A 24,181-nucleotide genomic window follows, 5' to 3' on the forward strand; every position below is an offset into this window, starting at 1 on the left:
GAAAATCACATCGGTGTAACAAGAAGCACGTACTTCCATTATAAAAGGATATATCATAATTCCGTCTTATTTGGAAATGCCAATGAAACTAACTTAATAAATCTTAATATAAAATCTGAAAAAATGTTCTTTAATAAATCTGATGGATTCCCCAGTTTCATGTTACATGTAACAGGTCATGGTGTCTTAGTGATAAAAACGTTATGCTGTTATTTTATTTTTCCCTTACAACTTTCGAAACTTTTCGACAATTTTGTTATCGTATATAACAAACTTGGACTGCGTAGATATCTATTGTTATACTTTGTAATCTAGTGCGGTTAACATAACTTACTATTTCTTTACCAGTCCTGTTAACATTTTTGTGTGAAATAGATATGTTTAAATCATTTAATGTAAAATTGTACAGAAAAGGTCCTAAACTATTATTGATAGTGATAACTAACATGCCACGTCACATTCATCATTTTCTTTTCCATACCTGACTGTTTCATTTCAACTATTGCCATAACGTTTTACACCGTTAAACAAGACATATCTTCTTTTAGGAGTACGCAGACCATGCCTAGTTCAGGCTCAGGCAGTAACTATCGTGTAAGATCGGGGACCAACAGAATGTCTTTACGGTATGTACAATGCTCTTTGGGAAATAGTATGTAGCAATTCACCGATAGATGGCGAATGACAAAAACATCCGGTTTGCTTGAGGGAGGAAGTGGGCAGACACGGAGTTGTGTTTAACACCGGCTTCAAAAATGTCTGTCTTTAAACGATTACGGGGAAAGAAGGACAGTAACACAGAGCAGGTGACTGTGGGGAGATGTTTAATTGATAAAGAAATCAGATTTGCATGATATGACATTAATAATGCAATCATGCTAACATCCGTCAAACTTGGAAAGTTGACGTTTTCACCTCAACACCACAGCCTGAAATAAAATAAAAGTGAAAATGTTGCTGCCATGCATTGCATGTACTCTAAAAAAATCCATTTTTCGTGCATAAGATCATGCATTAGTAACTTTTATCTCACTTAATTAAACAATAATGATGATGCATGTCCTATTGCATGAGAGGTGAAATGAACTTGACAAAAGTTAATTTATACAATATGCTTGACTGGGCAGGGTTAGAAGGACATTACACAGGTGTTTACAGTCATTGATGTACCTATTGTTTAGCCTCTGTCGGAGTATTCTTATACCAATGAACTAATGTATATGCACTAACTATATAAGACAATGCATCATGTAAACATTTCAACTTTCAGTTCATAAGAAAACACTTGCGTTCTGATATGAAAATCCACCCAAAATGTGTCAGGTTACCTGTGTAGTAAAAGAATGTGTCCAATTTCACTGCATGAACTAACAAGGTTACTATTTGATACGAGCCACGATATATTAAGGCTCTGACATCACACAGAACACTGGGCAATGTTTATTCTCATGCATCTGATTCTCTTGTAGGATGCTTCCCCAACCCTTGCCAGTCGCTTTTCCTTCCCCAGTTTCAATCGTACACCGTCACAATCCCAGCCTGTTGAACCAGAACCTCCCAGCATCGATGAAGCACAGGTATCCAATGACTCTCACTGAACAGCATAACCATGACATGATTATCTTATCATGCTTAAAGCAATTTGGGAGAGGTTGTCACATACTATCAGCAAGATGATTACTAGCCTGTTAATTTTTTGGATATAATGTAAATTTGGTAGATCTAACCAACCTCACTTTGCAATTTGCATGTAAGGTTTCTGTTTTCAGTTTTCAGTGCTCACTGCTAACGTAACGGTCAAAATCTGTTCTTTTTCAGTTGTCTTGAAAGTTATGTTTGCATTGCATCCTGTGATTGTCAAAGCAGACAAATACCTTTTTTCATGTTCAAGTTACACACTAAAGCATATTCTATATTACGCAAGCATAAATAACCTGTTTGTTTGTTCTGTATGCTGGCACTATTGCTAACAAGGGTTGTCAATCATAAATGTATCTCCACCTGCAAAAGAGGGGATATCTAGATGCATAACCATGATAACACCGGGTCAAGAATGATTTGTTCAAAAGATGCTCATATATTTGCTGCGACAAATCTTGTGTTATTGCTATCATGTTTTATGTTTTAATTCAAACACATGATTATACAAGTGGCAGCAGTATCGAATGAAACTGATATTCAGATAGGTTTCTTACATGTGTACTTTCCTTGTTATGAGACACAGGAGTTACAATGATTATTGATCTATTTGAACAAGGGTAAATAAGGATAAATTTTATCTGTCTAGCCACATCCATATACACCTCCTTCTATCCGTCTTACCTCCTATGACCTGAATCTTCCCCTACAGGGCTTTCTGTGTCCCATGTGTATGCAGTCACTCAGGTCAGCTGAGGCTCTACAGATGCACTTTGACATAGAGCACAGTGAAACAGATCAACTCAAAGACCAGGGCGTAAGGCAGATGCATGCACTTTATCACTGTTTGTGATTCTTCACAGTTTATTTAGATATATATGTGGTTGTGTAGTGCCAAATCTGTAGTGTGTAGTGTTTCTCTCATTGACCTTTGAAATATTGAAGTATTTTAATTCAGTGTTGTTTTGTAAAATGTGCCTGGTGATGCTTTTGAACATTTTCATTATAGATGCAGAGTAGGTTCGACAGTATTATTTGTATTATTTTTTTTAACATTATTCTGTAAACATTTCATTTTGAAAGCCAGAATGGTATTTTTAGTGTGATTCATATTTGTTTTTGTGTTTCCATGATAACTGATAGTCATGAAAATCTTTTCATAATGTATTTGTTGATTATTTGCTATCTTTTACCCTTTTACTACTTCTTACAAATCATGACAAATAGTTCCATGTAAAACGTGGTTACAAGCAGAAATGTTGAACCCTCTGGTGGTGTCTACAACAAGGGGATGACTTTCTAATGATGTCACAGTCACACTTCTTGAATCTCAAAACAGTAATTAACTCACATTCTCAGATTGTTTATTGATGAAGTAAATATTTCTGACTACTTTGATCAGGATTCTTTTTCAAATTGTCTGTCTGATATGAAAATAGTTCGGTGTATGTGACATCGGTGCAGAGCAAGATTTCGTTGTCACTTGCTTGGAGGTGAGGTGAGGTGAAATTGGGTTTAACGTCGTGCTTGAGAATATTTCACTCATATGATGACATGCATGCGTGTGTATGTGTATGTGCAGCTGCTTGCACTAGCCCAGACTGAAGCTGGTTTTATAGTGCTAGCCCACTGAGATACCATGCCGCAGTGAAGCATGAATACCCCACTCAGACACATTATACTGACTCCGAGCCGACCAGTCCTTGTTGTACCCATCAATGCCGAACGCCAGGCAGGGACCAAGAAGTACCATATTTGAACGTCTTTTGGTATGACGTGGTCGGGGATCGAACCCGCGACCTTCCACTCTCCGGACGGACACTCTAACCACTACACCACGGAGGCGGTCCACTTGCTTGGAGTTCAAACATGGGAGAAAGATGCCCAGAACTTTACTAATGGTGCCACATTTCATAAAACGTTCCACTGTATAAAATATGAGTCACACTATCTTAAAGGTGAAATGATCGGAGTCACTAAGGGGTGTGAAATGTGAGGTAAAAATATGTTCCCGTGGCACCAAGAGGGATGAAAATTTAATTTAATGATCCCAGAATTGGATTTTTCACCTTGGCACTATGTTAGGTTTGCACTGGTCATAAATCTTATGTTGTTACATGTTGGTTCAACTTAAATATATTTGACTGTTCCATTTTACCTTAAATATTACCCACTCACTCTCATGTCTTGCACCATGCACACATAACACATTTTCCGCCATAGTACTGGAATTTTTGTCAGCAGCAGCATATCAAAGACCTTTTATCTTTCATCCATAACTCTTATCATGTTAAAAAACTCACCATACTTAGACTTACCCTCCAATGAGGAGATTGAGGAAGAATTGTTCTGATGTTCTGAAGCAGCCAATGTGTGTAGCAAGAGGCGAATAACAGGATCTATATGCTTGATTGGGCAGGGCTAGCACGACATTGCATAGTTGTTTACAGTCATGAATGTACAATTTCACTAAATGGTATCGAAATTGCATAGCACAATGATCATCATGTCAATCACTGGATTGTTTAGTCCATATCTGATTACAACAGATTTCCATTATATAACTGGAATATTGCTGAGTTAGGTGTTAATAATCAACAAACAATAGAATCAAGCCAGGTTTTATTATAAGAATGTTAGTTGACTTTAGGATGCATACATGTATCTATTACGAAGAGCATGATGTGGTATGTTTGTATCAGGAGGGTTTCCTTTGCCCGATCTGCAAGAAGTCTTTGTCTTCCCCGGAGGAACTGACGGAGCACTACCAGTCCATGCACGAGACCCCAGTGAGACCAACAGAGAACAGGTAGTTCTTGTCATACACAACATTCTGTTTCTTATCATGTATTTGTGGCAAAAATCTGGATGTCTGCCGGTATGAATTGTCTTTATGCGACTGTACTAACACCTTCTTGTTACTACATCTATCAGCCTCAACAATACTGTAAACGTATTATATTTCGCGCAGGTTTTATTTTTCGCGCTTTTCGCGCAAAACATTTTAGCCCGAAAATTTATACACCGCGAATAAACCTGTCATTCATTCAGTCTAGCCAAGCTCGCCCCTGAGTTGTTACCATAACACATCACGTTTGAAGAAATCAACGGGAATCTTAAAATGACGACTGATCATACTTAACTGTCGCTGTAATGGATTTCCCAAAACATAATTAAATAATGAGCCAAATCCCATTGCCGAATTAGCCGCCTGACAGGTAAAGCAACTCTGTTTGTTTTCACTGCTATTAGTGGCGGCCAAAGAGACAGCTGGCAGTTCCGGCAATTACTGATTGCGCGAATAATTGACCGTGCGATGTAGTCTAACTGTCAATTCCGCGAAAATTGCACCACGCGAAAATAAGTACGTTTACAATATTCAAGCAAAGTGTAAATTTGGTGTGGTACTCAACAACTTTGCATCATTCCCTTCTTCCCTGAGGCAGTTCGATTAAATCATAAATCCGAATATCTCTCTAAAAAATTGGTTAACCTGTCTTATACAGACTAGCAGATATCCTTATTTTCAAGATGTTCAATCTTTTTTATGTGTCCCTCAGTAACCTGCTGTTATGTACAGAACATGCTGAACCTATTGGAATTGTTTTTTTGCATTGCCTTGTTACAACTTCACTCTAACCCACTTGGGTAACAAGTAACTGTGGCTATATAAATTCAAAATTTTCCAGGGTGGTGGGGTAGCCTAGTGGTTAAAGCATTTGCTCGTCATGCTGAAGACCCGGGTTCGATTCCCCACATGGGTAAATTGTGTGAAGCCCATTTCTGGTGTCCCCTGCTGTGTAATTGCTGGAATATTGCTAAAAGCGGAGTAAAACTAAACTCACTCACTCACTCCAAATTGTCCCTTTGTTTTAACATTATAAGGCCATTTCCTTTATTTTACATTTTTAGGGCATATATATATTTCCCTGGCTAATGAAGCTTTTGAGCTAAGTTCTAACACTGAGGGGGCGGTGGGGTAGCCTAATGGTTAAAGCGTCGGCTCGTCACGCTGACGATCCGGGTTCGAATCCCCACATGGGCACAATGTGTGAAGCCCATTTCTGGTGTCCCCCACCGTGATATTGCTGGAATATTGCTACAAACGGCGTAAAACCATACTCAGTCAGTCAGTATAATGGCACCCATGTGTTTTATGGAGGGAGATAATTGAAAGGGTTAATTAATTTGTTAGGGGTGTTTTGAGAACTGTTTTGTTTGATTTTTCAAACATATGTTTCTGACAAATGATAACCACATCCTAATGTCTGCAAGTTATCATAATCATGGTTATCAGATAATGTCTGGTAAAATCAGTATCCATCAAAGCTGCCATGATGGTGACTAAAACACTATGATCACATGCCATCGTCATGATTGAAATTTGGCTCTTTTACACAGTGTTATCTGTGTATGATGTACCGGAACAATACCACTGTGTCAAACACGGTAGCCATTCCCGCTGAAACTCTCTGTAGAAGTTTAGGAATGAGATGTCCTGAAAAAAGTCCGAATATACAAAACATCCCAGATTAGTGTTATTACTGAAATATGTGAGCTCCAGTTGATTGTTCCAGAAATGTTAGGGGCGGTGGTGTAGCCTAGTGGTTAAGGCATTCGCCGGTCACGCCAAAGACCCGGGTTCGATTCCCCACATGGGTACAATGTGTTAAGCCCATTTCTGGTGTCCTCCGCCGTGATATTGCTGGAATATTGCTAACAGCGGCGTAAAACCAAACTCACTCACTCACTCCAGAAATGTTAAGGACAACCTGATTCCTTCATATTACTTCCGTTTATCGGTCATGGCACACCCCTGCTGTGTTACTGCTGGAATATTGCTAAAAGATGAGCTATAGAAATGAAACAGAATCAGGTTGTAGTATATCATGCTTCGATGAAAGAATCAGTTTGGTTTGGGTTGATATAAGTAATATGGTCTCTCTATACATTTTATTGAGCAGCTTATGTTTTAAACATACTCCATAACTCATCACATGATGTTTTTCAATGTCCTTGAATCAATGGGATGAGATTGAGGTCATAAACACATTCTCAGTGAATCATTAACATAGATGTCAGTCCAAGTGTCAAGATACTTCTTAGTCTTACTGTAGTTTTCCATTTTTCATACTTTTGCAGCCTTGCAAAAATATTTATTATTAGTCACTTCAGATTTTAAGGAAAACAAATGATCATTTACTTCTTTTTTTTTATGGTTTTCTCATAAAAAAATACACAATAAGTAACGAGAATGTGAAGCATTTACAATGTTGTTTTTGTTTTGTTTTTTAAAGTATTTTTATTTCTGTATTTACAATTTTTAATTTCAATAATGAAATCATAACTTCAATATCAATTATTACTTTCCACTTCTTGCAAAAGATTGGTTGATGAAATTTATCCTTTTGGTAGACAAGTAGTATCCTTTGCTTAGAAATAGGTCACATCTGGCCACAAAATGGAGATGTATTAAATACACAAAAGGTAATCTCAGGGAAGAGGATGTGAAATTACTTTTGAATTATTTTAGATATTTGACAGTTAAACACATTTCAAAAAATAAAGGAGTCAAGTTAGTGGACCAAATACTTTGCTGAAAATGACAAAAATTCACAACAGCCATAGAAAGATGTTTTTCTGATGTTGCATTTTTAAGGCTTTCTGTTTTTGTGAAAGTAAGACACTGAAAATTTCAAATTTCTTCCTTTGTCCCTACAGAAACAGGAGGTAGGTATAATTGTTTAGGTGGTCGGACTTTTCTCTCTGTCTCTCTGCAAGCGATCACTGTCTCAAATATCCTTACTACTCCTTGGCTTCGTCTTTCTGTTCTGGTCTATTACTTTCTCGTCACTGCTTCTAGTTCAGTTGGAATATGTTTGTATGACAACTACCAGTACTCACGTATATATAACTCATCTTTCACTTCACAATGTATTACTTACATGCCTGGATTAGTTTCTATAATATTCATTATATAATAACCGTCTTCTGTATCCAGAGTGCTTACGTTTCGATAGACCTCACTAACAACTGGATCTAGTCTGTGGTTCTCATGATTTCCAATTACCTGCCCTAGAGTTATATTTGCTAGTTGATTTGGTACAGTATTCGGGTACCGTTCATAATTTATGGGGTGGGGGGTGGGGTGGGAGAATGGTGATGATGATTTTAAGAGGGGGTCACCCATTTTGTTCTGGGGAGGGAAGGGGTCAGAAGTTTTGTACACATGTACTAGGGGGGTAGCAATTTGTACATAAAATATGTTTAAACTTATGCTTAGAAATTATGGGAAGGGGAGTGGGGTCATTGATTTTGTACATGACATGCAGTGGGGGTCACTTACTTTGTACATAAATTTTAGGGGGGGGGGGAGGGGTCATTCACATTGTATGGCTTCTCCATAAAAATCATCATCACCCTCCCTAGCTATAAAGTATGAACGGTCCCTTAGTCCAACAGACCAATCAGAATAAAAGTTACAAACCCGTGTTGAATAGGGGATATCAACAACATGACATTCTGTCCCATCGACTGTGTGAGTTTGAAACACATTCAACATTGGAACAGTGACGGACATATAAAAGAAAGTCTTCATGTTCATTAAAACTGGCAGTGCCAAGTCCCTTTTCTACCCAGCATATACCCATTTCTTTATCCTTCTCTTGACATTGGAGTGGTCGGTAAAATCAAAAGTGGGTAATTTGAGATCCAACAGGAATGGATCCAGGGGTTAGTGTAGGTTTAGCGAAGGGCAAACCTTAGAGATATGCAAGATTTCTAATCAGTTTTACATTGTAATACCCACAAAACCCCAAGCGTTTGTTTTAATATACAAGCCATTCCAGTAATATGCAATTTCTGCTATGTCAGGTTTTCAACGTAGCAATCAGCCATCTTGTATCACATTTCAAGTGGAGTAAGGAACTTGTTTGTATTAAAACTTACAAACTAAAGTCTGTTTCCTGGGAGTATTTGTTCTTCTTGACGAAATCAACAGCTTTTCTTTCTAAAATGACTTGGAGGATGTGATACACGACAGAAATGATGTTTAGAAACACCTAATGTCATAGAACCAACGCACTATAGCTGCTCAGTTATTAATTCCATACTAACTGTCAACAAGTGTCCATACATGTATCGTAGTACTGATAGTATTGTTTCTGCTAGAGGCATTTAGAAGCTGGTATGATGAAGAGGTACAATTTGTGGATAGACAACTTCTTTATTATTGCAATAGACACATCTATATCATGTTTATTGCAATAGACACATCTATATCATGTTTATTGGAATAGACACATCTATATCATGTTTATTGGAATAGACACATCTATATCATGTTTATTGCAATAGACACATCTATATCATGTTTATTGCAATAGACACATCTATATCATGTTTATTGCAGTAGACACATCTATATCATGTTTATTGCAATAGACACATCTATATCATGTTTATTGCAATAGACACATCTATATCATGTTTACTGCAATAGACACATCTATATCATGTTTATTGCAATAGACACATCTATATCATGTTTATTGCAATAGACACATCTATATCATGTTTATTGCAATAGACACATCTGTATCATGTTTATTGCAATAGACACATCTATATCATGTTTATTGCAATAGACACATCTATATCATGTTTATTGCAGTAGACACATCTATATCATGTTTATTGCAATAGACACATCTATATCATGTTTATTGCAATAGACACATCTATATCATGTTTATTGCAATAGACACATCTATATCATGTTTATTGCAATAGACACATCTATATCATGTTTATTGCAGTAGACACATCTATATCATGTTTATTGCAATAGACACATCTATATCATGTTTATTGCAGTAGACACATCTATATCATGTTTATTGCAGTAGACACATCTATATCATGTTTATTGCAATAGACACATCTATATCATGTTTATTGCAATAGACACATCTATATCATGTTTATTGCAATAGACACATCTATATCATGTTTATTGCAATAGACACATCTATATCATGTTTATTGCAATAGACACATCTATATCATGTTTATTGCAATAGACACAACTATATCATGTTTATTGCAGTAGACACATCTATTGGATAGACACATCTATTGCAATAAACATGATAAAGAAGTTGTCTATCCATAAAATTGTTCCTCTTAATAAATTACCAATACAAGACAATTTTTCAGTTAACTGAAAGAGACAAGATAGATTCACTTTGTATTCAAAAGTGAAGATCAGCTTCGATATCATGCTCTAATTAGTATCTCATGCAGCTTATAGGAGTCAACTTGAGTGAGGGTAGAGCAGTAACAATATGTGACCTTGGTGTAGTTGTACAAAGCAATCTTAGCGCTAAGGTTAACTCCCATACCTTAAAATAGTCTTAGCGCTAAGGTTAACTCCCATACCTTAAAATAGTCTTAGCGATAAGGTTAACTCCCATACCTTAAAATAGTCTTAGCTCTAAGGTTAACTCCCATACCTTAAAATAGTCTTAGCGCTAAGGTTAACTCCCATACCTTAAAATAGTCTTAGCTCTAAGGTTGCTTTGAACATTGTGTGTCGGTGTAAGTGAGTGTTGTAGCTGATGCTATAAGCCACTTGTTTGCTTGCTCAGACTGATTGTTTGCGGGTTGTGACAAAGCTGGAATATTGCTGAATGTGCATAAAACAACATTCACTCATCAATTTAGTGGTCCCAGATATAGATTGCTATATAATCAGTTCAATAAAAAGATGCTTCATTAATATTGAGTTAATATCCAAAAATACAATGTTCCTCACCTACGTCATTGTACTTGCCCATGAAAATGTGTACCGTTTTCAGTAATATTGGTCTCTATGAGTTTGGTATATACTACTGTGATAAAGATGTCAAGGTCACTTGTGGTTTCCATAGAGACGGCGATGTGTTGGCCTTGAGACAGGAGATCGAGGACCTGAGGGTGTCTCTGAAGGAGGAGAAGTGGTACACTGAAGAACTGAAGAAGGAGCTGGAGAAGAATCAGCAGAATGGGGAGGTTCCGGAAGCCATATCTGCTGAGGTGGGTACTCCTCAGGAACTCACATACATTCCCAGGCTGTCCCCCAGAAGCGGGTTAATAAGGTGTAGGGAGAGGAGTCTTGAGTTCCGAGTGAGCTTGCACCACAGGGGATTTCACATGCCGGCACCTTGTCAGTTGTTACTCTAGAAGTTCCCTTGGGGGGTCAGAGCTTATTTTCATGGACTGTTTTGTATTAGCATCACAAATGTGTATGTATTTTCTCATTCAGCCAACACGTAATACAATAGCCGCAGCTATGTCTGTCACCTTAAAACTATGTGAGATGATGATAATTCTCACCTTCTCTCCCAGATCATGTTCCTGAATGACCAATTTTCAGGATGCTTAAAATAATGGCATGAAAGTCTGATTCCTTGTGTGATACACAGTTTATTATGGTTGAGTCCGTCACTTTCTTTCATTTTTGGGGCGGTGGATTAGCCTAATGGTTAAAGCGTTGGCTCGTCAAGCTGAAGACCCGGGTTCGAATCCCCACATGGGCACAATGTGTGAAGCCCATTTCTGGTGTCCCCCACCGTGATGTTGCTGGAATATTGCTAAAAGCGGCGTAAAACCAAACTCAGTCAGTCAGTCTTTCATTCTTGTATTTCCACTTCAGACAAAGAATGAGCTGGAATTGCTGAAGATGCAGTTGAAAGGCTCCGAAGAAAGTAGAACCCTCTGTGAGTTCATGTTATCCAATGTGTTTGCTGTCACCATCTTCTCCCATTCTAGGGTATACCATACCCAATCTGATCCGATAATACCATGTACCAACTTACTTGTTTGGTTTGAATGTCACAATGCCAAGAATTATCATCCAGTGAAATGCGTGATTGAAACAAGTCAGCAGTATCATTGTTGCTCCATTTGTTGTATTATGTCCCTCTCTAAAATACACCTGGGCATGCCTGATGGCATCATGACTTCACCGACCCGTGGAGATTCGGGTTAGAATTGATCTTCAGTAACCAATGCTTGTCGTAAGAGGCGACTAACGGGATCGGGTGGTCAGGCTCGCTGACTTGGTTGGCACCTGTCATCGGTTCCCAATTGCGCAGATCGATGCTCATGCTGTTGATCACTGGATTGTCTGGTCCAGACTCGATTATTTACAGACCGCCGCCATATAGCTGGAATATTGCTGAGTGCCGCGTAAAACTAAATTCACTCACTCACTCATGACTTCACTACACAAATTTAAAGCAGGAAAACAGATTTGGAGGATCAAAAAAGTCATTCATAACCATGATTACAATCTATCTGACTGATTAATGAAATCCAAGTTCACCACCCTGTGTGCCAGTTCCTCTTTGTTAAAATCTCCGAGAGATGGGTCTTTGCTTCAGAATTATCAATGATCACACAACCAGTTGTTTGCCAGTATCACAGTCCTTCATTTCTAAGGTTCAAATGACCTCATGTCACTGACCCCCACTTATTGCAGTGAGACCCGTGAAGATCCGAGGTAGAATAGGTCTTCAGCAACCCATGCTTGCCACTAAAGACGACTATGCTTGTCGTAAAAGGCGACTAACGGGATCGGGTGGTCAGGCTCGCTGACACATGTCATCGGTTCCCAATTGCGAAGATCGATGCTCATGCTGTTCATCACTGGATTGTCTGGTCCAGACTCGATTAATTACAGACCGCCGCCATATAGCTGGAATATTGCTGAGTGCGGCGTAAAACTAAACTCACTCACTTATTGCAGTGAGTTCTGAGGTGCACCACCTCCAGGCCCAGGTGTCCGAGGTCACAGGTCAACTGAACGCCGTGAAGGAGGAGAAGGAGAAGATTGAACAGAAAACTGCACACATGGTCAGTACTGACAGACTGTCGTTACCTTACAGCTCTTCTTTGGGGGGATTCTCACTGAAATTGGTCCCCCTCAACCTAGGCTGCTATTAATAGGTGAAAATGTGGATCAGGTGATGAAATGATTGATTGTCATGCATCCCCACAGTGGGGATCTTTTCTCACAGCAACAGTCAGTGGATTGCCTGGTCCAGACTTGATTATTTCCAGGCTGCAGTAACACAGCTGGAATATTGCTGACATGAGGAGATTTAGGTGAAATGATCCCCGAAAAAGCAGAGACTAAACTTAAACTGCTTTAAAGAAAGTACCTGTAAGAGAAAACAATTCCCTTATGTTGCACATGCTCTCATGGTAGCAAACCACTGAGGGACGAGGATTCAATCATCACTTATGGAGTCAAATGATCAGTAGGCAGATAGACACAGATTTGTAGGTGTTTTGTTAATATACGACATCATAACAGAAAACGTGTCCTTTTTTTGCTTGATATAAAATTCTTTTGGCTCAGAAAGATATCAAACTTGATGTTTCGTATACTTTGGAGGTTGTCTGCATGTGAGGGATCCACAGGAGTTTGTTTGTTCACATTAAGCCTGTGGGTATGTAACTGAGATGTAGACTTTTCAATGACCTTTCTAGGCTGGTGAGATGGTGAGTGTGAAGGCCAAGGCTGATGAGAGCGAAGGTCAAAGGGCAGCGCTGGAGGACCACATCCGTACACTGAAGGTGAGGCCAGACTCTTACACTACAGATGGCCTGTAACGGACAAGGTTCAGTGCCAGTTATAACAGTCGGCTGACATGGCAATTACATTGCAATTGTTACTTGACAGATTTTTTGTCATCATGCACTGACTGCATAGGTGTTTGTTCATGCCATCAACCTCTGGTTTGCCAGGACCAGATTCTGGTATTTACAGACTTATGTGGTACATCTGATATATTGATCACTGCAGCATAAAGCAACATTCACTCACAAACACACTCAGATTTGATGTTCTAGGTTTTAAACCCCTCTCGGGGCGGTGGGGTAGCCTAATGCTTAAAGCGTCGGCTCGTCACGCTGACAACACGGGTTCGAATCCCCACATGGACATAATGTGTGAAGCCCTTTTATGGTGTCCCCCGCCGTGATATTGCTGGAATATTGCTAAAAGCGGCGTAAAACCCAACTCACTCACTCACTTTAAACCCCTCACAAACATTTTAAAAGTAATCAGATTCAGGGTTTAGGTTCTAATCAATTGATCTGTAAAGATCTGGTTTAGAAGTGTTCTTCACTAACCCATGCTTGTCATAAGAGGCGACTTACTTGATCAGATGGTTACGCTCACTGACTTAGTTGACACATGTCTATCCCAGTTGGTTAATTCAATGCTCATGACTGCAATCACTGGATTGTTTGGTTCAGGCTTGATTATTTACGGGCCGCCATCATATAGGTTGAGTTCAGTTGTGGGTCTCACTAGAGAGAGAGACTTTATTAAGTATTGGACACCGTGTGGCCCAGAGTACGAATACAAAGTAATTCATACATATTAAAAACATATGGATATAAATGTACATTTGGTGTGGGAGCTCAACTACAAACATACATGTTTCATTTCAAGTAAATGGCTAAACCTTTGATTATGTTTACAAGACAGGAGTTGAACAAACTTTTGCTGTGTTGGATAATGATGAAAAACATTTGGTATGAGTTTTGTTCGACTTTCCTTAAAGAAAGGACAAACAAGAACAAAATGGAACTCATCTTCAATAGCTCCTAAATTACGCCTCTCACATACTAAATCAGAATGAGCAGTGGTTTTATTAAAACACACTGTTTATGTATTGTATGTAGTGCAGTGCCGTCAGTACTAGTTACAGCACTTATAGACCATGATGTCTACGTTGCAGGTGCAGCTGGATGAAAAGGATAGCTACGTCCGGAATGTGGAGTCCCAGTTGTCCCAGAGGTGATGCTCCTTTCAGGTTTTAAATATGGCTTGAATATTGATATTCCAAGACAACACTCACTCAGTCACTTGAGACAAGGTTGATAGTAAAGGTGTTGGTGTTTGCAGGCCCGGGGCTGATGACGTTCTGGTGCTGAAGCAGGAACTCATCAGTGTTCAGACTCTGATGGACAAGATGACTCTGGAGCAGGAGAAGGAAAAGGACGACCTGGAGCGGGAGTTCAAGGCACTGCAGGAGAAATACCAGGAGTAAGTAGAGCACATATCACATTCATCACCCATCATTCCAGTGGTTAAAGGATGTTCTCTCTGGATAGGGTATCAGCCTTGGTCAGGAGGTCATTCCTCTGTGATAATAGATAACAGATAACAGGCTGTTCCTTTGTGAACTGGATACGGTGTCAGCCTTGAAATCAGGAGGTCATTCCTCTGTGATAATAGATAACAGATAACAGGCTGTTCCTTTGTGAACTGGATGCAGTGTCAGCCTTGAAATCAGGAGGTCATTCCTCTGTGATAATAGATAACAGATAATAGGCAGTTCCTTTGTGAACTGGATGCAGTGTCAGCCTTGAAATCAGGAGGTCATTCCTCTGTGATAATAGATAACAGATAACAGGCTGTTCCTTTGTGAACTGGATGCAGTGTCAGCCTTGAAATCAGGAGGTCATTCCTCTGTGATAATAGATAACAGATAATAGGCAGTTCCTTTGTGAACTGGATGCAGTGTCAGCCTTGAAATCAGGAGGTCATTCCTCTGTGATAATAGATAACAGATAACGGCTGTTCCTTTGTGAACTGGATGCAGTGTCAGCCTTGAAATCAGGAGGTCATTCCTCTGTGATAATAGATAACAGATAATAGGCAGTTCCTTTGTGAACTGGATACGCTGTCAGCCTTGAAATGAGGTCAGTGCTTCATTTCCTTGGCCGTGTTGTACCAAATGGTATTAAAAGATGCTTGTTTCCCTGCATGGTGCTTGGCATTAAGAGGACTGGTTCGCTCAGTATATTGTGTCAGAACAAGTTATCTATTTCAAACTGCGATGTATCTCAGTAAACTAGTACCCATGAAGATATGGGCTAGAACTGGTCTTCAACGACCTATGCTTGACTTGGCTGACATATGTCATCGTATCCCATCGAGTTTGATGCTCATGATGTTGATCACTGGATTGTCTGGTCCAGATTCAATTATTTACAGACCATATAGCTGGAATATTGCAGTGTGCGGCGTTAAACAACAAACACAGAAACAAACAAACAATAAGTTAGCATGATCAAACGGGCATGTCTTGACAAGTACAAGCAGCCACACACAAACATGTTTGTTGTAAATATTTGCAGTAATTTTGAACACATCTTTATCCCCCATTTCACCTTATCTGACATCAAGTGATTATGTTAGTACTGTCATTACATCAACGTCTTTCCATCACAGGTCCAGTGTAAAGTATAACGAACTGAAGGTTGAGCTGGAGAAGGCCCCCAAACTGGAGGAGGTGGCACAGTGAGTGGGTTGTATTAACAGATGACAAGCATTGGGATGAAATACCGTAGTTCTTATCGTTAGGTTCTGCCACGTAAAGTGAGTGAGTGAGTTTCGTTTTATGCCACTTTCTGGGACACCAGAAATGGGCTTCACACATTGTTCCTACGTGGGGAATTGAACCCCGGTCTTCAGCGTGACGAGCGAACGCTATGGTAACCACTATGCTACCCCACCACCCATTTTACATAAAGTATGTTGTTGTCTTGTAAACTGTGAGTAGGTTTCGGACAATTCACAGTCCAGGGCCTCATTCCACAAATCTTAGCGCTAAGAAGACATAACTCCATATTTTGATACAGACTAACAACTTTCATAGCACTAAGATAGATTTGTGGAAGGTGTGATCTCAGTACTACAATTTGCCAGTGCTAAAGATTGTGAGTTCTCTTAGTGCTAACATTGCTTTGTGGCTGGGGCTGAGGCAATTGTGGTAAATGTCATTCCTACAACACTACCCAGTATACTTACTCAGTTATGCTTAGAATAAGCCTTTTCCTTAAACTTGGATATAACATGATACCAAGTGTCCTTAACATGGGCAGGGACCTGTACACATGATAACAAAAAGACTCTGTCTACACCGACCCGTGAAGATCCAGGATATAATAGGTCTTCAGCAACCCATGTGCTTGCCATAACAGGCGACTATGCTTGTCGTAAGAGGCAACTAACGGGATTGGGTGGTCAGTTTCGCTGACTTGGTTGACACATGTCATCGGTTCCCAATTGCGCAGATCGATGCTCATGCTGTTGATCGCTGGATTGTCTGGTCCTGACTCGATTATTTACAGACCGCCGCCATATAGCTGGGATATTGCTGAGTGCGGCGTAAAACTAAACTCACTCACTAAACTGTCTACACCAGGTAATAATTGCGTCTTCTTGAGCTAAACATTGAAGCCCAATCTGTCTTTTTAGATCTGTTTTCTGAATCCACTTAAATTATATTTCAGTCTTCAGACTGCTCTCAGTGAGCGAGACTCAGGGTCTCAGCACCTGGCTTCAAATCTGCAGCAAAAGGAAGCCGAGATCAGAGACCTCATTGAGCACAAAGCAAAGGTAATCTACTCCTGTACAGATGTGTGTTCATTGAATGTGGATATTCAGTCCTGTCTTATTGTCCTGGGCCTAGATTTTCGAAGCTCTCTTAGCTCTAAGATAGTCGTAAGTGCCATACATTAACATTAACTTGCGACTATCTTAGCGCTAAGAGAGCTTCGAAAATCTAGGCCCTGATATGTGCAGTGCTGAGGAATGCAGAATATGTTGTTTATACAAATGTGTATGTCTGAGAGGTGAACCTGTATGGGTGTAACTTGGTATCTTTCACATGGACCTGTCTAACTTGAGACCTATGTGGCTGTATCTCGGGTGATATCTCTAAAACTGACCACTAACCTGTGTTGCTGTATCTTAGGTGATATCACTCAAACTGACCTGTAAGGCTGTTGATGTCGCCTTCCTTTCAGTTGACCCAGCAGCTGGAGGATGTGAGACTGGCCTCGGGGGACCAGCAGACAGCCATCACCAAAATGCAGGATGACTACACGAGCCTGGAGGAGGAGAAGCGTAACCTGGAGAACAAGCTGCGCACCAACGAGGTCAACGTGGCAGAGCTTGGGCAGGATCTGAATAAGGTAACGATCATATCTGTTATATAGTATGGTGCAGGTATTCCAGGGCAAATGTTGAAAATTCTGTGCAATAAAACTCAACATGTTCTGAATATTGGAGGATCTTGATGAAAGTAAATGTTGTTTCGAAGACTGGAACCAGGAGAGACAGCTTGTTATTTATCGGAAATAATGGCTTGTTGACTCTGGGAATTGAGATGTATCTAGACTAAGAATGTTTTTGTGCTTACGTTGTCCTATTGTTTGTTGTACTCAGCAATATTCCAATTGTCTGATGGCGATTTGTAAATAATCAAGTCAGGACCAGACAATCCAGTGATTAACGTCATGAGCATCGATTGATGCCATGCATCAACCAGACCACACCACATGCTGACGACAAGTTCTCACAATGATCTTCACGTTTTGTTTGTGCAATTACGTATAGGTTACCAGTTACGATATTGGCTAGCCACAGTTCGTTCCTTCACATCTTACTTAGGCCATTCAACAAATTGCATGTGTTAAATCTGTTTCATTTTTAAAAGGGTATTCACATAGATGAACATTTAACTTTATGTGGAAAAAATATCCCTTACTTTTGAGTTTTTGGGTGATTGGAATCTTAAAATATTACAAAACAATCTGCAACTCAGATCAGACTGTGAAGGAGTGCCTCGGTGTACTGAAGTGTCTGTGAAACAGAGTGCCTCATTGTACTGATGTGTCTGTGTTTGGTTGTTACAGCTGCATGGCAAGCTGGAAGAGGTACAGCTGCAGCTGACAGAGAGAACCTGTCAGCTGTCAGAGCTGCAGGCCACCCTGGATGAAAGAGATGTTAAGATCAGCCAATCAGAGCAGGAGAACCAGTTGAGAACTGGGAAGCTGTCTGAGGTTGGGGAGGATCTTATCAAGGTAAAGTTGTTTTGACGAGAAGATGTTATTATGGTGAGGCATGGGATGAGAAGATTTTATTAGGGTGAGGCATGGGATGAGAAGGTCATATTAGGGTGAGGCATGGGGTGAGAAGATCTCATTAAGGTGAGACATGGGATGAGAAGATCATATAAGTGTGAGGCATGGGATGAGAAGATTTCATTAGGGTGAGACATGGGATGAGAAGATCAAATTAGGGTGAGGCGTGGGATGAGAGGAACTGATTAGGATGAGACATGGGATGAGAGGATCCTATTAGGGTGAGACATTGGATGAGAAGATATTAGGGTGAGACATGGGATGAGAAGATCATATTAGGGTGAGGCATGGGATGAGAGGATCTCATTAGGGTGAGACATTGGATGAGAGGATCTAATTAGGATGAGACATGGGATGAGAGGATCTCATTAGGGTGAGACATGGGATGAGAAGATCATATTAGGGTGAGACATGGGACAAGAGGATCTCACTAGGATGAGACATGGGGTAAGAAGATCTCATTAGGGTGAGACATGGGATGAGAGGAACTAATTTGGATGAGACATGGGATGAGAGGATCTCATTAGGGTGAGACATTGGATGAGAGGATCTCATGAGGGTGAGACATGGGACAAGAGGATCTCATTAGGGTGAGACATGGGTAAGAAGATCATATTAGGATGAGATATGGGATGAGAAGATCATATTAGGGTGGGGGATGGGATGAGAGAATCTCATTAGGGTGAGACATGGGATGAGAGGATCTCATTAGGGTGAGACATGGGATGAGAGGATCTCATTAGGGTGAGATATGGGATGAGAAGATCATATTAGGATGAGACATGAGATGAGAGGATCTCACTAGGATGAGACATGGGGTAAGAAGATCTCATTAGGGTGAGACATGGGATGAGAGGAACTAATTTGGATGAGACATGGGATGAGAGGATCTCATTAGGGTGAGACATGGGACAAGAGGATCTCATTAGGGTGAGACATGGGTAAGAAGATCATATTAGGATGAGATATGGGATGAGAAGATCATATTAGGGTGAGACATGAGATGAGAAGATCAAATTAGGGTGAGGCGTTGAATGAGAGGATTTCATTAGGGTGAGACATTGAATGAGAGGATTTCATTAGCATATGAGGAGAGGATCCCATTTAGTTGAGGCGTAGGATAAGACTATCTGATTAAGAAGAGGATCGCATGTGAAACAGGTGTATTCTAATGAGGATTAGAGTTAGACACACTCCTATGCTCAGCAAGATTGGACAGGATGTCATGGGTGAAACGTTGGACAGTAGGATCTCATGAAAGGATGGGCATGGGACAGTCAACAGTTTGAAATAATTGGATCCATTCTAGGACAGGAATAGGAATTAAAGAAATATATGGTCGATGATGATTGCAGGCCCAGGGCCAGTATGGGTGCAGTCAGTTATCCATCTGTTTGAACTGATCTGTATACATTTATCCCAATAATGTCTGTTGTCAGACTCGTAAGGCTTTGGATGAGAAGGAGAAAGCCATGGCAGATCTCCAGAAGCAGCTGTCTGAGTCCAAGTCCGACTTCCAGGACCAGCTCCACCAGAAGGAGCAGGTGCTTAATGACCTCAAACTCAACCTGGAGAAGGTACAGTTATCTCCCCTTGACCACTCTCTTTGTCCCAGGAATGTGCAGAACATCTTTGATTGGCATTCTAGAAGTTGAGCAGAGGAAAAATGAGGACAATTTCTATGGATATACAACTTCTTTATTCTGTATAGGTGACGTTTCGACATAGATTCTAATGTTGCTTGATGACATTAGAATCTATGTTGAAACGCTGCCTGTACTGAATAAAGAAGTTGAATATCCATAAAAACTGTTCTCATTTTTCACTTGTAGAACATATCTATGTATTCACTGACATTCATATATATGTACCACAGGGGTGTAGGTAGATAAATTCTACCTCAGGGCTGAAGGGATGGATGTTAAACAATAAACAATGTTTTCAAACAATTTAATGTTGCCATTCTTCCGATGAGCATTAGGAACCATACATAATATGTATCTAAGAGACTATTAAAAGCATTGTGATTTATGAACACTTCGGTAGCCTGATGGTTCACTTAGAAAGTAGCTATAAGTTCAAAGGTTGTAAGTTTGTTTCCACTGAAATATTTGCATCATTTACTGTTTGATTTTACATCATTCGTGACATTTTCCTAAATTATTCAAATTAATGTGTATTATGTAGATTGTATTCAACACAAAAATATGTGTATATACGATGACTTGTAGAAAGTGGTCAATTGTTACATGTTATTTGGGATTACGTTTCCAGTACTTTAGGTTGAGTCCAATTCAGGATTCGAACCCACACTTTTGCTGCCTGTGTGCTGGCAATTAGGTGCTTGACTCCAAGAGAGTGGGTTCGAATCCCTGACAGGACACAGCACCAAAATAGTACTAGAAAGTGTTATCCCAACCATAGTAATACCTAGTATCTCTCGATCCCAGGAGAATTTACCAGTGATCAAGAGATACTATGTAGAAAGTTCCAGCTGAAAGGCTATGTTTTAGCTTGCATTCAGCCATACTAATGCTTATACCTACCTGTTAAGCTACCTACCGTAAGTTGAGTGGAAACGAGGTGTAAACACAAAACTACCCCACCTGTGCAATTACCTCCCCCTTCCCTGTCACCAATCTTTCCTGTGCTTCGTACCTGTAGGATGTGCGGAATAGAGTTCTATATTTTCCTTTGTTGGAAGTGTTGATAGAGTTTGAGAAGTAAAGTTTTTACTTACCTTTTTCTTTGTGTAAACATTTTTGTTGCTTCGGTAACTATTTTTTCTGTGACTTTAAACACTTTTTGCACTATATCTTGTGAGCACATGTTGATGTTTAAAATGTCAACAGAATCTTTCTAAGGCTAACCCCCCACAGTAGTTGTCCATCTTGCCTTGAGAAGGACGTCTATGCTCCATGTTCTGTTGAACTGAAATGCATCCTGTGTGATAAGTTGTCCGAGGAGGATTTCAATGCTTATCTGAAAGCTATTGCTAAGCGTGAGGCTGATCGGCGTTATAAGAAGAAGCGTCCTTTATGTCGGAATCAGGCGAAGGAGGCTGTTGTCATCAAAGATTTACCGTCCAGAGACAAAAGTTTGACTGAGCCGTCTCCAGCTGACATGTTGCCATCTTGTGTCGATCCGGGTACATTGTCTGACAGACCGGTATTGGGGTCAAGAAGTGGGTTGTCGACTACCAACGCAGACGATAGCGACTCAATTTGAAGTGATGATCTTTACGATGTCAGACAGAGGGAACGTACAGCGCCTGTGTTGAATGGATCTAATGACAAGATGGATTTACAATCTACTGTTGATGTGATTCCTTGTAAGGTTTATCGAAACCTACTCCAGCTAAGACGGAATCTAGTGGGAGGATCAATGCGGATGATCACATTGTTACGACTCAATGGATTGACGGGATCGTTCTGAGCGTTCCGAGGATCGAGTGCCTGAACACTATATGGATTTTCATTATGACGACTATGATAGAACCAATACTGAGTCGTCTCGGCAGTTTGATGATTCTCGTCTGTCTCGGTATGATCGCCCTCCTCGTTATGACAGGTCGCGGTCAGCTACTCCTTCACGTTATGGTCGGGGGCGTTCTTACGAGGAGGATTACTCTTCTCCACGTCGTTGTTCTCCTTAAACTTACACGCGTAGTCGTTCTCTGCGACGTCAACCTCCTTCGGCAACTATTACTTCATCCAGTGTGCACCCTGATATCTCTCTGATTAGTTTGGCGGCGGCTCCTCCTTCTCTTACTTTACCTGCTGACATTGTGACACATTTGCGTACTGTGCTTTTTCCATCGTTCGATCCTGTTGAAAAGGGTCGTTCTCTACAGTGCCTACTGCGACTTCGCCATGGACTGTTCCCTCCACGCCTAATCTGGTTTTGGATGAAGGGGATGATAGCTCACCTGCACCTCCATGGGACAATGAAGTGTTGGCATGGATGTCAAACTTCATGGACGCCTACGATACATCAAACCCCACAGCTGGAGGTTTTCAGCTTGGGGACATCCCGGACTCTTTCCGTTTTCCGCCACCTTCCTCGTTTGCGAAACTGACATGAACACATCTTTTGCCGCGGCGTTGCCATCTCAGCCATTTGCTAAACCTGAATTGCGCCATAAGATTCCCATATATGGGATGGACTGTACTGCTCCTGTCTCTAAAGATCTGGACTGGGCATTACTGTTTCCCGTAACTACTTCTGACCCCATTGATGGTAAACATTTGGAGTCTGTAGACACTGCAGCGTGGCATCAACTGTTACTTTTGGCCATGGTTTCCACTGCGATGGATTGTCTCAATAAATTCTTTAAGGATAAGGATGACCTATCGGATGATGATCGGATGGCAACGGCTACACTGTCATGTGGACATAAGTGGACTTCGGACGCGCTAGCACACACTCAGAGCACGTCACTCAACTTCAACGACAAGGTTTTCTCTCGATGTCTAAGCTCCTGGAATGGCATACTAGATCACTTTTTCGTCGCCAACCGGTGCAGAACGTTCCTGAACAATGATACCAACATTGTCATGTTCAGCAGGTTTTTCGAGCCAACTGATCGACAAGTCGTGACCGATGATCTGTTGGGGACAGGAGACGGGTGTCCTTTTCAATGCCTAGGCAGGGTGGCAAGGGCACGCGGGGGAGTAAATGACTATCCTCCCTCACCAGAGAGAGATCCGGAATCTCCTCCATTGGCTCAACCGTCAGAAACACTACCGGTTTGGGGGGAGGCTTCAGTTCTTTTCTCAGAGATGGGACATTTTAGACAACCCAAATGTTCAATGAGTTTTGGCAAATGGCTATGCACCTCACCTAGACAAGATTCCGCCGTTAACATCGTTCCCTTTCTCAGGAACTCCACCAACGGCCTGGCTGATGGAGGCCATCAACACGATGGTAGAGAAAGCGGCTTTTTACTCCCCTGTCTTCCTGGTTCCGAAGAAGAACTCATACAAAGTGCACCTCATCTTTAATCTAAAGCATTTCATTGCCACGTATCTCCATCTGCCGGACAAGTTCACCATAATCTCAGTTCTCTCCGTCAGATGATTTTGCCAAACAATTTTCTCATATCGATCGACCTGCAGGACGCCTATCTGCTTGTTCCGATTCACTAAGGGTTCCAGAAGTATCTCCACTTCATCTACCAAGGCATTCATTACCAATGGGCGGCCCTGCCATTTGGAATTTCCATGGCCCCGTACCTTTTCACTCGAATTATGAAGCCTGTTGTGGATTTTCTCCATCGCCAAGCTATCAGGGTCGCCTAGACGACGTTATGCAAGGAATCAAATCTTGTCGGACTTACATCTGGAGATGACTACCACACTCGATCTGCTAGCTCACAAGATTGTCGCCTGCATTCCCGACCTTCTGCATGCGCCATGAGGTTCTAGGGCTGTTGACGTCAGCACTGGATCTCACTTCTCGTGGTCGCCTCCACCTTCGTCCCCTGCAGAGATTTCTTTGCCCATTTTCCGATCGTCTGCTTCACTTGCCAGTCCATCTCTGTTGTCATCTG

General features: G+C 40.8%; 1 protein-coding gene across 1 annotated transcript in view; it reads left to right on the forward strand.

Moving 5' to 3' along the window:
• Positions 1-674: 674 nt before the first annotated feature.
• Positions 675-24,181, forward strand: part of LOC124254701 (early endosome antigen 1-like) — a 57,052-nt gene continuing 33,545 nt past the window's right edge. Inside the window, 16 exon segments of the mRNA XM_046688548.1 lie at positions 675-806; positions 1,470-1,577; positions 2,351-2,455; positions 4,341-4,447; positions 7,360-7,368; positions 10,569-10,713; positions 11,333-11,396; positions 12,428-12,534; positions 13,174-13,260; positions 14,433-14,491; positions 14,600-14,740; positions 15,932-16,000; positions 16,996-17,101; positions 17,512-17,679; positions 18,403-18,570; positions 20,070-20,207. Coding sequence (XP_046544504.1) covers positions 756-806; positions 1,470-1,577; positions 2,351-2,455; positions 4,341-4,447; positions 7,360-7,368; positions 10,569-10,713; positions 11,333-11,396; positions 12,428-12,534; positions 13,174-13,260; positions 14,433-14,491; positions 14,600-14,740; positions 15,932-16,000; positions 16,996-17,101; positions 17,512-17,679; positions 18,403-18,570; positions 20,070-20,207 — 1,632 coding nt within the window. The 5' untranslated portion in view covers positions 675-755.

This window comes from Haliotis rubra, unplaced genomic scaffold (genome assembly GCF_003918875.1).
Source record: "Haliotis rubra isolate DU_JTF1 unplaced genomic scaffold, ASM391887v1 Scf58, whole genome shotgun sequence".
NCBI lineage: Eukaryota > Metazoa > Mollusca > Gastropoda > Lepetellida > Haliotidae > Haliotis > Haliotis rubra.